The sequence below is a fragment of the Diorhabda sublineata genome, chromosome 2 (assembly GCF_026230105.1).
Source record: "Diorhabda sublineata isolate icDioSubl1.1 chromosome 2, icDioSubl1.1, whole genome shotgun sequence".
Classification (NCBI taxonomy): domain Eukaryota; kingdom Metazoa; phylum Arthropoda; class Insecta; order Coleoptera; family Chrysomelidae; genus Diorhabda; species Diorhabda sublineata.
The window spans coordinates 1,035,259-1,051,970 of NC_079475.1; the positions used below are offsets into that span (position 1 = coordinate 1,035,259).

General features: G+C 32.8%; 1 protein-coding gene across 1 annotated transcript; it reads right to left on the reverse strand.

Moving 5' to 3' along the window:
* Positions 1–153: 153 nt before the first annotated feature.
* LOC130440430 (4-hydroxyphenylpyruvate dioxygenase) lies at positions 154–15,956 on the reverse strand. The gene is made up of 11 exons (XM_056773547.1): positions 15,710–15,956; positions 13,664–13,690; positions 12,297–12,359; positions 10,277–10,381; positions 9,173–9,298; positions 7,871–7,960; positions 7,699–7,799; positions 5,360–5,552; positions 2,301–2,420; positions 1,405–1,644; positions 154–457 (listed from the first exon to the last, which is right to left on the reverse strand). The coding sequence occupies exons 1-11, from the start codon at positions 15,710–15,712 to the stop codon at positions 383–385; spliced, it is 1,143 nt and encodes a 380-aa protein (XP_056629525.1). The 5' UTR covers positions 15,713–15,956; the 3' UTR covers positions 154–382.
* Between the last annotated feature and the right edge of the window lie 756 nt (positions 15,957–16,712).

Sequence of the window (16,712 nt, forward strand, 5' to 3'; positions counted from 1 at the left end):
CCTTTTTCTACCTGGTTCGTCATTTTCAGGACTTTCTTAAGCAAATAAAAAACCGTTTTTTATGAGAATAAGAAGGTAGCTACTACATCGTTCAAATGCACCAACTGAGCTAATGATAGTTTGTCTTCAGATTTCCAATATGAAAAGAGATAATTGTTGTTTCACTAAAATTTATTAAAACAATATTCATGAATATTTTTTTACGACTGATTTCCATTTCAGTTTATATCAAAATCAGTACAACTGTGTCCTAAGTCTTATGAATAATTAATATATCTAGCTCTAAAAAAAGTAAACTAATTCTAACTCTTCAAATACATATTATACAAAAAAAATCCTATTTTTAATATATTAATGTCTATAACTAAATTATATCTATCATCTACAAGTTGCCTCGTTTTTTTTGTTCAATTTCAATGGCTTCGAATAGAGACTTGAAGTTTCCAGCACCAAATCCCTAAAAATCAATATGAGTTTAATAAATGAGAAACAAATTTCATTCATAATAAATTTCACATAAGTATCCACTAATTAGTTTTATATTTTGTTCGAAAAATAGAAATTGGCCATATCAAGACGGTGGAATTTGAACTTTTTCTATATTTATGAGTTTTTGTTTGACATCAAATTACAAATTTCCAGATTTATTTCTCTACTTGAGCTATCACCAAAGCTCTAAACATTCGAATATTCCTGTTATTTGATTCAACTGGTCTATGTCTATGAATAATTATTTCAATACATTAATTTTTATTTGTTTTTATGTTATTTATAATCTAATATACCCGGACTCAGGTAATCAGGTACTTTTAGGTATTTAAGCAAAGATAGGGAAACCAAAACAGAGGATCGTTGGTCGAAAGATTGAGGAAAAGCAATAACGCCGAAATAAGATGACTAGAAGAAGATAACAGGGAGAAAGAGGAGGAGATTAAAAGCTTGAAAACGTCAATTGAAGCTCTGAGCTTGACAGAAACAATATAGAAAATAAACGCCAAAATGAGAACACTAAATGAAAATCAGAAAAAGAGTGAAGGAAAGGAAGCAAATAAAAATAAATCGAAGGAAGCCAGAGTTTCCGAAGAAAATGAAATGGAAAACTGCCCCATGGAATGAGAATATCGTTGGTTAAATTGCAAAAGCTCGTAGGTCGATTTGTTGAAATTTTATAAAAAGGTTTCTTACTTTATATATTTTTCATATCAATTTTAGTAGCTTTTAAAAGATGTCACAACAAGAATTAAACTTACGAGATTTTGCAGTTTAAAGGAATAATATATTTAAAAAATTTTCACGTCAAAAACCCATAAATGATGATGAAAGTTGACTTACGAGATTTTGCAATTTAACCATCTATATTCAGAAGTCAAAAACAAGAAAAAGGAGAAGAAACCATGTACTTACATTGTGATTTCTTCTTTGGATGACTTCTAGAAAAACAGTTGGTCTGTCTTCAACGTTCTTAGTGAATATCTGTAACAGATACCCATTTTCATCGTAATCGATGAGTATTTTTAGTTTCTGTAGAACGTTGAGGTCTTCCAATATTTTGGTTCTACTAGATTTCAACCTTTCTCTCAACATATCATAGTAACTGTCTGGTATTTCCATGAATTCCACTCCTCGAGCTTTCAAATTAGATACCTGGAATGTAAAGGTTGTAATGAAAATATTAAATTAATAATAAAATAAGTATCTATACTAAATCATTTTGAATTAATGATTTAATTGAATTGAATACACTATTTCCATTTAGTTTTTTTTGAAAATGATTTAAAATGTATATGGAGTTTTTCTGTCCTGTTAACAAAGCTAAAGCCTTAAATTGAATTGGGCGGTTTTGATTTTCTAGTTTCCTGAAGGTTTTGGGATATTGTTTAAACAAAATTACGGGCACGAATTTTCGAAATTTTGGGAAAACGCGAATAACTCAAAAAATATGATGAATTCCAAGAAAACTGCCATGTCAAAAAATGTTGAAACCAAGAATTACTTCCTGTGTGTTATATACATGAAAATATTGATAATAACACGAATGACAATTATATCGATGGATTTGCTTGTTTATCATGTTTATGGGTGATGGAATATATCCATTGAAATTTCAAGTGCTTATGTGGTCAATAACCCTCTTCATCTTTTCAGATTTCAGATTTTCTAAAATATTCCAAGTCGAAAAGTGAACCTTTCCCAAACAATTGCCTTAAAAGGATTCAATGAATGTGATCGTTTCGTTGAAAATACAAATTTGAGACTCTTTTGGATAAAGTTCCGATTGTTTTCAAGCTTCTTGAACTTACGCTGCTGATAATGTCCTTCGTATTCAAAGCTATGTGCTGAACTCCCGCACCTCCATAATATTCTACAAATTCTTCTATTTGGCTCTTCTTCTTTCCAGGCGCAGGCTCATTTAATGGCATCTATTAAAAAAACAAATATTTTTCATATGAGATCTATAATATCATTAAGGTACAAAGATATGGATGGAGTCGATGTACCAGGTGTCCCATTAAGAATGGCTCTCGGCCAAATCTCGGGAACCGTTCATAGTACAGCTGCGGGAGGAAAAAAATTATAACAAAAGTGCCCTCAAGAGAAACCTGGAAATTATTTACAGAGTTGTAGGTCCACCGCCAGAGGGCGTAATTAAATACCAAAAATCATAAAATGAATAATTTAAAAATTTTGCCTAATTAAGATGCATTTAAACTATGATTATCGTATTTTTCAAGAATTTCAGCAAATAGTTGATTTTACAAGTATTGAAAAATGTCAAATGGAAACATGAAGTTTTAATTAAGGAATATAAAATTAGCAACAGAATAGCTAAAACCGCTTGTCGATATCTTTTTCATATTACGAGATGTCCTAAGAAATGTGTAAATTTTAAGTATTTTCCTTTATAAATAATAAATAAAACATAAATTGTCCGGCTTGACAAAAAACGGATTTTAACATTTTTTGACTTCTAAAAATTGTCTTTCCTTGTTCTATTAATAATAGTTCCAATTATTTAGGTCAATATTACTTATGTTGTCACCGGGAAATATAACTTAAGGTACCTCGCTAGAGACGACCTAATGTTCAAATTGTCTCCCATCATTTTCGATACAAGCTTTTATTCTTTGAAGAGTAAATTGAACAGCAGTCTCAATTTCTGCTCTCGAAATACTCTGAATCGCGTTTCGTATTCTCTCGATCATGTTATCTCCAGTAGTGGGTCTAATTGCACAAACAAGATCTTTAATCCGGCCCCAGAGATAGAAATCTAAGACGATTAAGTCTGGTGACCTGGCTGGCCAAAAAAATAGGCCTCCACGTCCTATCCACCTATCAGAGTAAGCATTATCTAAAAATTCTCTAACTTGTCTGGAGAAATGCGCCGGACACCCATCGTGCTGAAATAACACAGACCTACGAGTTACTAGTGATATATCTTTTGAAGAAGTGGTAATTCATCCCTCATAAAATTTATGTAGCGTTCCCCGTTAATTGCGTATGGCATATATATACCCCAGCTGCAACAGTTGCATTTCTCATACATTGAAAGTAAATGCATATCATATCAAATGCTTCTTCGTTTGTAAGAATCATCTTGATATAACTTTCAAGTAAATTTTATATCGAATTTAATGCACACAAATCGCAATAACACGAAAATGAACAAATTACAAGGTTTATTAATTTGACACAAGACATATCTTTTTGTTTTGTTTTTTTTTCATGGCCCACTACTTGTTTTTATAAATTTCCATTTCAACTTCCATAATGCATTTTCCCGGTGACAGCATAAGTAATATTGACATAATAATTGGAACTATTATTAATAGAACAAGGAAAGACAATTTTAAGGAGTCAAAAAATGTTAAAATCCGTTCAGTCAACCCGGAGTAATTTATGTTTAAAGGAAAATGCTTAAAATTTGGACATTTCTTAGGATATCTCGTAATATGAAAAAGATATCGACATGCGGTTTTCGCTATTCTGTTGCTAATTTAGTCTACTTTTATATTCCTCAATTAAAACTACATGTTTCCATTTAACATTTTTCAGGGATAGATAGATTTAGAAAAATAAATTAATTTTGTCATAAATTTTTTCTTCCCGAAGCTGTACTATAAACGGTTTCCGAGATATGGCCGAGAGCCATTCTTAATGGGACACCCGGTACATTTCAATGTTCTTTATAATCAAATTGAAATAACCACCATTCACTTCTTGAGAATTATCGAGACGATTTTGATATTCTCATACAACATTTTGTATGACCACAGGGATTATTTTGTTAATTTTTAACTTAAGAAGTGATCGAGACATATAAGTGCAAAATGATTAACATCATGGGAAAGTCTTTGCAATGTAAGCACTAAGATGTTAATAAAAAATCTCACCATTCAATGTGCCTTCAAAGAAATGAGGGCCAATAATTTTAATGTTAATGATACCAGCCCAAACGTTCACTTTTTAGGATATTGAGGGTGAGCTTCATACATCCAGTGAGGATTTTCTCTTCCGTTCCGTTTAAATGAAACGCCGCTGAATCATTTTGCTTATAAACTACAAATTATCTGCGTTTATTCTGTCCATCACCAAAAACATTCTTATCTGCTATCAGGATTATTTTCATTTAACTTCTGAACAACTTTTTCCATCAGTGACTTGAATCTTTCCCCCTTGTTTTTCAATATTTCTTAGTCCATTTTCACCAAACTTTTTTCAAATTTTACATCTTGTAAAATAATTTTCTCAGTTATGATTGCAACAAATTAAAAAAACTAGATATTTGTGATCAGAGGATTATAATTTCTTTCCAATAAGATTCCATACGACCCAATTCCTGATTAAAAATTCTCGAAGAGATGCTTATAATTCAAAAGGGGTGCTGGAGGGAGATAATATTTTCGTACTGTAAATTCTCAACTCAAGAATAAAATTTGGTTTCAGGTTTTTTCACATAATACATAATAACTCTAAAATTGAATTGATTCCTTCCATATTGTAAATTATCACCAATGTCCTTCAAGAAAGACAGTTAGTTGACTCAGCTCATTTCCACATATTTCTGATAATTTGCAGTATTGAAAAAACTCTGTGAATTCTCCCCTAGACTTTTTTTTCTCAAATAATTCGTAACTGTCATAATAAATATCAGTGTTAAGTTTTTAATCCATTCCCAGACGTTTTTTGGTGGTGGCTCAAGAATTGCCGACCAAAAGTCACAAAGTAGTGGTTGTAGCCATGCTAAAACTTATACTCTAGATAATTATGAATCTAAAGTGAACACATATAATTTTTCTAAAATCACGGAATTTGAATTTAAACATATACTGATTTAAAATTATTTTATTGTTAAATGTACCTTGATATTCTCCTCCCAGTTGGCCATAACAATAGATCTTAGAGCAGAATACTCCGTGAAAACTTGACTGTCATCTACGGACCAAAATCTGTGAAACTGAAGAACATCTTCGTACCATTTGGCTATGGATTCCATTTCGTCTTTATCTTGATTACCAACTACGTGGTCGATAAAATTTAGTTTCGTCGATGGACTGCGAATAATACGGAACTAACAATTTCATATCATTAAAGTTATCTATGTATCAAGAATACCGAGTGGATGAATTTGTCCAGAAGACAACGTTCTTACAGCCTCTGGCATGAGGATTCTTAATTCGTTCAAGAGCGAGGATGAAAATCTATTAGTACTAATAATAAAGTGACTAATAAAGTACTAATTGGTTCTAAATAATTTTTTTGATTAATGATTTAGTGATTCTTCGAATATTTTTACCAGCTGCGGTTTTGGAATCCTCAAAGAAATAAGAGAAAATCCAGGCATTGAAAAGAGGAAGAATACGGCCATTTTCTTTAAGTACATGTCAAAAAATGCTGTGAAAAATATTAAAGAAACCATGTTGTTGAGGTATTTAAATTATTTCCTCGAGACAATTGTCCCGAGCTATCTGTGGGCTACATACACACGGTATTTCCTAGGTTATCTAAAATGTTGTAGTGGGTGCTTCCTTCTATTCAATGACAAAAAGTTCTTATGAATACGTGTCATAAGTCTTGTAGTTGAAATATAGCACATTTTCCATTTTCCAGGATTGTTACAAATAACTTAACAGTCTTATATGATACTATTTTAATATCGGAGTTGTGTAAATAAGCGATTCTAGATATCCCCACACACAAAAATCCAGATGATTGCTTCCAAGTGACCAAGGGGCAACGATCGTGGAGATCCTCGTCCCGGACTGAAGACGTTATATATAAACTCGTCTACATTCACTGTTAAATGGGGAAGAACACCTTCATATCTTCTAATAATAGGAGGTACACTTTCCAAAAGAATTGGAAGTTCATTGTTTAGAAAATAAAGATGTGTGGTCAACGGTTAACCATTGTCTTCTATGATGCCATACCAAAGGAATGTTAGCACCGTTCTACAACTGTTACTTGTGGATTTGAATCTGACTATTTGTGGTCATTATGACATTTCTTGATATAATACGTCAAACGCAATATGGATACAATAAATTATCTTTTAGAATATTTTTTTACTAATATCAACTCCATCAGCAATTTTTCTGGTACTCGTTTCTGGATGGTGGTTGATAATTTAAAAAATATGGTTTTCTAGTTGCAGAGTTTTCTTATTTCTGAGTTGTCCACTGATATTTTTTGATTTAGCAAAAGTTCTATTTTCTTGTATACTTTAGAAAACGTATCTGTACATGAGAAACGATTATTTGGATACGTTTACATTAACAACATTATTTTAAAGACTACTTAGAAGCTTATTTTTCAGTACTATAACTTCTAGTAGCATCACCATCATTTATTACAATACAATTCAACAGCTTATAGATTACTTAGAAAATACCCTGTATAATATGAATATTTTGAAGGTAAGTATGAATACTATTATCTTATTTGAGTAATCTAAGCGTTTGAGTTGTTTACAGATACTAGAAACATTCATTTTGATCAAAAAATGGTAGTGAATCGCGAGGATCTTCAAGCGATGATTTTCTATGAGTTTCAATGTGGATTAAATGCGCCGATCAACTAGCTTCTTCGATTCTGATAAAGCACAATTTCGAATCATCGAACTTCGTTACGGGATGAATTCCATGAATGTTGTTGTGTCAGAGAACATCGATCTGAGTTTGCAAAATCTTGATGTGACATACTATGAGATTAAGGCATACTTGGGCATTGAAACAAGCCGAATTCAACAAAAATTCTTTGAGCACGAAGCTCTTAGAAGCAAATGATCAATTTTTCAGAATAACTCGACATATTTTTCAGCACTTGTTTATCAAAAGTGTTCGTAAAAAACCAGCGAAATCCATCGTAGAAGACGAATCGTTCTCCACCAAGACAATGCGAGCTCTCGCACATCAGTTCAAACAAAAACGGTTTTGAACAATGAAAACATCAAATTGATGTGTCATCCACCGTATAGTCCTTGTTTAGCACCTAATGATTCCTTCTCATACCCGCAGATCAATGGTCAACGTTTTTCTACATTTGATATGAATATTCGTTTTTATATTTTTACTACCACTATTATAATAAAAGTCATTTGTTGAACTATACGAATCACAAGATGAGAAATCAACACTACGAGAAATGATCATGTCTTATTATAGTTTTTATCAATACTTAAATAGAAGGAAATATGCTTACAGAATTTTTCCCAAGGCGTCTTCTTTGCACGGTACGTATCCGGGCAAAAATGATCCAGTGTATAAACGTCTGTCAACCAAAGTGTGTGTGGTATCACCGTACTGTACATAAAAAGAAATTCGTTATATTATTTATATTGATCCGACTCCTTGTACTAATAGAGCTTACTTACTGTTTGAAGTACTGCAAAGCGTACAGTTCCATTGAAATCAGTTTCTTTCCAGATGTCTTTCAAAACGGTTGCTCCTTTCTGTTTTGCCCTCTATAACAAAAATAGAAAATATATAAACAGAACGCTAAGACGCCATGGAATATTTCTTTCAGATGCCGGGTCAGACTGTGCTTTTTCACTTCTGACATCAACTAGAAGATGACAATACTTTGTGTATGCGTTGAGAGATTCCTACTAAATCACAATCATTTTCGACACTCGAATTCTGGCAATCATTAATAGTCTTTGTGAAAATTTTTCTTAGAAGGTACAAATTGTGTATCGAGTTGTCATTATTGTGTTTTTGAGAGGAATACCTCTATGTCAATGGAAGAAAAGTTAGACAGTTCTTCAAATGGTACTGGACGACGAATTTCAAAGCTAGAAACATAGAAATGGCTATTGGTGTATCAAGAGAATACATTTATCTTCTATCGATCAAATAATTATATATGTTTGATGCTATTTAAGCTAAATTAGTCGAGTTTTGGCATCGATTCATAACTGTATATGAAACCTGGATCCACTGTACTCCTGAAATGAGAAAACCGTTGAAATATTGTAACGAAATGGGGCGCACCTGCTTCGAAATACGTAAAAACTGTTTCATCAGCCAAAAAACTTATGTCAACGTTAGAAGTGTCTTGTATTTTGCAATATTTTTGCTGAAAGCAAACAAAAATTGGTGAACCCATCAACACTCGAGTAGTGCTAGTGCTGTCTGCCATTTGAAGATGCTTGTGGATATTGATCTTGACGTTTGTAGGTTGTAGTGCTTGGAAAAGACGTTCCTTGGTAGCTGATTTCACAATTTGCATTTCTGGAATGAAAATTCTATGTGCTATTACGTTGGACAGCTTGGAAAAGCATTTGTTGCAGTAGTGAAGGTAAAACAAAGTCAGTTCGACGAACTTTCTTCTATGCTCTAAGCTGTCCAAGTTTCTCGTAAACTCTGAATCACCTAGAGCTCGATCTGCTCGATCTGCACTTTAACCAAGCTCCTACTCCTCCTCCTTTTCCATACTATAAGGAGGTTATTGTCTGTTAACATTTTCATTGTGTGAGGTGAATAATCTATGATAACAAGTTTTTTATTGTTGTTGTTATTTCTGAATTTCATATTTTTCTCTGCATTTTGACCTATGTGAGGAATTCCTTTCACAGAAAGCGTTTGTTGATTTAAAATATTGAATTTTTTTTCTTCTCTTCATTAGTATGGTAATGAATATTTTGTACATAAAATCTAATTGAGTTATTACTTACTTCAACGATTCCCTCCAAGTTTTCAACTTCAAAAGCTATATCCTTGACCCCATCTCCGTGTTTCATTATATGAGAATTCAAGTGCTTTTCTCCAGGATTATAAGGAGAAACAAACATTATACGTATCTACAAAAATGAAGGATAAGCAAATTAGCACTTTTCTAAAAGAATTGAAAATATTAGAGATAATGAGGTAGTGCTTAGATGGTAGAGCTTAAATTGGAATTTTTCTTGAGGAAAAAGGATGATAGTCCGTACAATGTAGAATACAGATTTCTTTATCGATGACGATGTTAACGATGGGCAGAATGAGGCAAGAGATAAAACCATGTATACTATCAAAGGTACAAACATAACCTAACCTAATATACCACTCCACAGACTTAGAGAGTGCTGCATTCTAATCATCAAGTGCCTTTTGGTAATATTGAAAATAAGTGAGATAAGGCCCATTCATAAACTTAACTTTCCATTTGCCGTTTGGCGTTCGCTGTTCGACGTTTCAAACAAATTCTCACTATCTGCGCTATCTGTTCGATCGGAGCAGTGTTGCCACCTCAGTTTTAGTAATGCGGAATGTTGTTAAAATCAAAAAGTGCTAAATCGGGATAGATGGAGAGCAAATTAAACGATGACGAAAAAAGCGCTTTCTGCAACAAGGCTAAGACAATAGTTTATTGTAATACATAGTTTTTGATTTGAATCACAATTGAATTGAATTGATGCAATGTGTTGCCAAATCTACCACAAGAATATGAATGAATCAATACCTATAACACAAATTGCAAAAGTTCGTTAAGATGATATAACTAAAATGTATCTCATTAAACGAGTGCACCTACGGTAAAAAGTGCTAAATATAGCCCCAAATGGGCTAAGTTGGCAACACTGTATCAGAACACTGCATGGAGCTTATTTTACCGGGAATCCCCAATCCCCAATCCCCAATTCTTTTCAATGAACGGTAATTTTTTAAAAAAATGATCATTTCTTCCAATAAATGGTTATTTCATTATAACCTAAAAATTTTGTTAATAACTCTATGAAGCTTATAGATGAAAATGATAACCTCGAAGTATATTGATCAAAATTTGATAAACTCACATCATTTTGTCGAACCACATGATGTACATAGTCTCTAGTACCTGTTTCAAGTCCTTTATAACACAGGGGTTCAAATCCTAAGCGAGTAATATAATACGATGCTGCCTGAAACATAAATAATAGATAAGTTGTTAATCGTTATCGATTAATCCGTTTGATTTAGATCTGATTAGTGAAATAGCCTCTCAATTTGAGCGAGACCAAAATGATACGTTTTTCATTTAAATGTATAGTCTCCAGAATTGAAAGTTTGTACCACATGAATCTCCTCGATACATCTATCAGCCGTTAACCTCTTCTTTTGAAATTTCCATCTTCATAAGCACTCCGCTCTTCAAAGTCAGCAAATTGCTCTCTTGGTCTTCGATACACTTTTTTCCTTCTGTTGCTACTATGGAGGCATATTCTGGTCTCCTCTGTGAATAGAACAGATCCCCATTGTTCAAACGTTAAGATAATCCTGTGCAAAACGCAGACGTGCTTGAACTTTTTGTACCAATCGTAGGTGTTTTAGAGATTAGGTTATTTTCATTAAGTCTTCGTCTCGCTGTCCACTGATTAATAGTCACTTCTAGTACCTCACCGAGTTGGTATTAGCACACGATTTTTTAATGCTCCTGACAAAATAAAGCGGTCATCGCTAGTGGTTGTAAATTGCCTTCTGCCTATTCCAGGACGTCTCCTCTTAACGCTGACAGAATCTTGGAACCGCTGCACGGGATATATCCAATTATCTACCAATAGCTCGCTGACCAAGACCATCTTCGATTGAAGAGATAACTTAAGCGGTTTTTTTGTGATGTAGTGTAATTTGCTTATCGATTGCTTCCCATAGAAACGATAGAAGATAGAAGTATTAATGATTAAATCATACTCACATCAAAGCATATTAAATTATATTCTAAACAAGATATTTCTCTTTCTGATCTGATGAATAATTTAGAAAAAATATAGTTAAGGTCGAAAGGCCGATTCATATGCACGAAAGTTTAGTTTAATCAATTTTCGATTATTATTAGCAATGATTGAGCTAGTTTGTAATCGAATAGAAAACGTAGGAACTAGTTCACTTTCAATATTATTCTCTGAATGGAGAAGATCTTTTCTTAGTTTCATTCCACTTTATTCGGTTTTCAAAAAGGGTATTTCAACTTGTATTAATCCATTTTTGGATCTAATTTGATCAGAAATTGGATTTTCTTGATATATTTGGTGAAACTATTTTTCTATTGGATCTGTTCATAATTTTTTTCTTTGTTTCAGTTGGTAGAAGCTGGTCGAGTTTTAGTTGACGAAAACTGTTTTCTAACTAGTTCAACTTGAAAAAAAGCTATTTATTTATGTAAGTGTGTAAATTAACTTTTTTTTGACGAATGTGAATATTGTTGATAATCACCTGAGGCAAAAACGCCTTTACACACGAATTACATACAAAACTTTTCCATATTAGAAAAAATTTCATCAAAAAGTTTAATGATAATTTTCCTTATGAAATATATTATATATTTATTGATATTTTTAACATCAAAAGAACAAAAGAGTTTATGCTGTTATCAACTCCACCGTATACATAAATAAATAAATAAATAAAATAAAATTATCATTACCAGATAAGTGGAAAAATAAAAGATGTTATGAGCTTGATTTGAACCTGGGATCTCCCACTACACTACGGCGACCTTAATAATACGTTTTTTCACACAATACTACTTTTAAAGTATGTTTCTTCACGAAGTCCGTAAAGTTTTACGCACTCGAAAGTGTGCCTAAAGTACATATGTAGTAGAAAAATATTTATTCAGTGGCATTGGAACGAAAACAGGTAGTTTTTAGTTTAATTGTTACTGATACTTTTTCTACAGCAACGTTCTCTGAATTTCTTGCCTAGATACTTAAAAAATTTGAGAAAATTTCATTCTATTTTTAAATAGTTAAGTAACATCAAAACGCCAATGATGAATTTAAGTGTTATTAATAGCGATTGTTTTCAAAATTATCTAGTTATGAATATTTCCTATACCTGTTTGGCATTTCCCACGTAGAAAGTTATGTGATGAAAATTAAGGAATTTTCCATTAGTTGGCTGCAAGAAAAACGTATTTATAAGTGCATTGAAATTTTCAATCTATTTAATTGGACAAAAACTTCGTTGTTTTGAACAAAGCTTGAGATAAATAAATTTTATTCACTCTCTATATTCTAGATTGACAAAAAAGACTTGCAAGGAATGATATAATGAAATAGTGGAAAACTTAATTACTCTCAAGTTGAAATATTGACTGTAGAAGATTGTCAATCGTAGGAGCCGCAAAAGAGAAGACGAATTTGTTAGGTCGCATATTTGCTACGAATGCCACCCTTGATTCGCGGGGAAAACTACCACTCAGCCTGCCTGGAGTTGATACATTGATACCAGAACTACCAAGTGTGAAAATCAATCAAACAATTGACCCCGATGGAATAGCAACGATCGTATTGAAGAATTGCGCAGCTGAACTAACAAATGTGCTTTGCAGACTTTTTTCTCTATCATATAAGAAAACGCCACTTCTGTGCATATTGGAAAATTACTAGGGCTCAACTCATACCAAGGAAGAAAAAAACGGTTTCTAACAACTATCGTCCTAGTGAATTAGTCCAAGTCATTTCCAAGGTTATGGAAAAATTGGTTAACCAGCAAATCTTGAATATATGGACTGAAGATCGTACGGTTTGTCGTCCTCACTTATCGACTAGATTAGTAGCTTTGACAAACATTGATCCATCCAGATCAATGAGTTCAATGCTGGTGTTCTCCAGGCATTCAACTTGTCATCTACTGTCTTTCTTCTGTACATCAACGATCTACTCGACAAAATTGAAAACCTGAACGCACACCGGTGTCGTCGTTCAAATCTACCGCCTTAATAAACTCAGCTTACCCCCAGAATACGTAAGCAGCAGTAGTTCAAAGCAGCAAATACTCAAGCTACTGTTTTCACAAACAAGCCTGGAAAGGCAGCTCACGATTTGGTCCGGTCCGGACATAAAAAATCACCATCATCATAATTCGTGCATCTTGGGAATGTCGCTCGCATATTTTGAGCTCGGCTCCCGAGCATACCTTGAAGATGTTCGACTAAATACAGAAAAGAGCAATTCGATTTAGAGACGATCCAGAAGTGACCTTAGATAGCTAAGAGTATAGACCGCTAGACTGTCTTGTCTTTGGAGAAGAATCAGCTACCAAAACGCGTCTTCTCCGAGCGCTACAACCTACAAACGTTCAAGATAAATATCCACAGACATCATAAAAAACTTATGAAGGATTTAAAAAACTGTTTGATTTGAGCTTTCTAAGATTTTCTCAGAACAATAATAAAAAGTAAAATTGATTCATATTCTCACCTTAAATCCTTTGTTTGTGTAACTGGTCTGAAAAAAATTGAATAATCATCATTTCGTACAGCTGCAATAATTTTTTACTAATGAATCATGAAAAACAGTAATATCAATGTTTACTATTCTAATGATTCTGCTTTACGCAGACTTTTTAGGCCCATAACAAGGAAATTATTCCCTTTCACTCTATCCTATTTTTTGCTTTCGATTTCCAGTTCTAAATTCCTCTTTGTCTCTTAGGTCCTCCATCTCTAACTTTTAGTCTTCCTTCTTTTCTTATTCCTCCTTGTTCTATCTCTTTGATCCTTATTTTTCTTTTAAAAAACGAGGTGAACTATGATGTGACAAATTTTTAAATAGGAGAAAGTCCCATCCCCAATACATTTCACGAATTTTCGATAAGGAGGGACTTGGTGATGAAAACCCGTCACTGACTCCTGGACAATATCGTTTTATTGGAGTTTATACTGTTAGATTCTTAGAGTTAGTTATCGAAATAGAAATTTTCATGTTCCAATATTATATTTTGAATTTATTGATATACATCTTTTCGTATTATTTAAAATAAATGTTTATTCTAAAAGACTATGTATGTTTATATGAAACGTGATGTTTCTGATAAAGAAGTTAATTCTTACTCAATATCTCACGATTAAGACGATGATGAAAATAATTTGTTACAATATTACGATCTGTTTTGCATTCAAAATATTTCAAATAAGATATTTTGTAATGAGTATCCGAAACGGAATCGTCATGTTTGTTCGTTTGTTTAACTTGATACCCCGTTGACCTTTTCGATTCAGAAATAATATTGACTTAGCTGACGTTTATGGTTGCCAAATCGGAGGATTTAATAAAACAAATAGGATAAAAAATCACTTGGCAATGGTTAATTCAACTTCTTGTTAGTACGGTATAGACGAAATTGCTGAAAATTATTAAATATTTTAGCTACGAGATTTACAAGGAAATAAATGTGAAATATCGACTTATATTGCACCAGACTTGTATACACACATACATTTGCTTGTTTACTAAGTTTCTTACTGTAATTAGACCTCTTCTACTTCATTATTTTCAACACTAATAGAGCAACAAGAGTTATGAATCAATATGATTTCACAAAATGAAATACGTGTACTGATCGGCTTTGTCCGCCCCTTCATCATCATCGTCATATAGAGTCTAGTGTAGCAAAAGGACCTGTTGGTGTTTCAGCGGTAATAGAAGTACGATGAAGTCGCTATCCATCCATCAATAAATCAATAGGAAGTTGTTGAAATTTGCCTACACTAAATGCGTGGATTCGAGAGACAGTTATATCCCTGGATATGTTGAACAACGCGCGGTGATCAAATACTAGCGTTTAAATTAACGAAAATCTAGAGAAAACTTTAGACAAATCTTCAGTTTGATATAACATAGTGAGTGATAATAGGAAATCAAATATTATAGTCTAGTACAGATCACTTGTACGAGGAGTATCAACATCCACACCAAACACGATTTTTGAAACCTACAGCTCGATGTGAGCCTTCGCGAGCTTGAACAGGATCTGCCTCTTCTTCTAATATTGTATATTTTGGCTTCAAACGATTCTCTCAGGCATCTCCAATCTTTGAATGACGCCAAACCATTCGAATCTCTAGGCTTTAATGATCGACACGATCTTTTCATTGCTATTTCATAGATATCTGGATTATTTGGGATTCTTATGCTTTTTTCACGCTAATTTTTATTAAAGTCCTGCAGATTTTTAACTATGTTCTCATTATTATTACTTTCTTTCTTAGAGGTTTTAGGTTCGCAGTATGTTTCTCGTGAAGTTTTGTTATAAAGGTATGAACAAATCAATTTCTAAAAATGTGAAATAGGCTTCCTCGATGTATTTTGGTCTTTTATTAGAAAATTAAGACGAACTGTAAATGCTATGTCAGCTTCAGCGTAATATTAATTAAATGGAAGAAACGTAGAAGAAAATGTATGATGCCCTATCCAATTCCAATGGAAAGATTTGATAATGAGAAATAATTCTGAAATTTCACTTACCATGATTACACTTTGAGGTTCCGAAATTAATTCAAGTGGAATAAATAAAACTATTCTTGATAACTTATAAATTGATTAAATTATCATCCGACATAATATTCAAGACCAATCAACGTTAATAATTTGATAACTGTTGCCGTAGTTTAACGAGTTTTTCATACGGAGTGTCTCTAATTTGGAAAACATGATAACATTTTATTCTCTCAAATATAAAGCGTGTTCCAATTTAGATTATTGATCATTGATCATATGGCTGTTATTATGATAATTACTTAATGAATTATACGGAGAAAACAAATAATTGAAGCTTACGAGATAAATTACGAGATACACAAAAAAAACAAATAATTATAATTGGATATGGCTCTCCATGAGGATCAATACATACGATAGAACCAATTGCTTGAGCATTCCATTACGATAAAGGTAATTTGTGATTTGAACGCATCAAACGTTGTAGAAAAACGTTGACCTCGCAATTTAATTTTCATCTTGGTACCAATAAAGGACTATTTTGTCTGCTCAAAAACGTTTTTGTTTGAACTGATGTGTAGATATCGTATTGTCGTGGTAGAAAATGATTTATTTTCCCTGATTTTGTGGAACACTTATGGCAAACAAGTGCTGTTGTACCATTCGACCGTTCTACGATGCTCTAATGAAAAAAACAAACGATCATTTACTTCTAAATGCTTTTGTTGGATTTGGGCCGTTTTGAATAACCCTTACAGTCAATTGTAAAAAATTTTGTAGCACTAATAGACACGAGCTTTTTTTGAGTGATTCTCAAATTATGCGGTAGCTAACGCGAATCATTCTCTTTTCCAACCAAATTCTCGTATGTGACACAGTCTATCTTTTAAGGACTTTACGAAACTAATCCTGTACCAAAACACAGCAGCTCGAGATGATGCTAGATCCCCAAAAGTCGAAGTTAATCGGCATACTCCTGTTTGTGATTTGATTCCATTTTCGTTCAGACACCATTGAAAATGTTAAACTT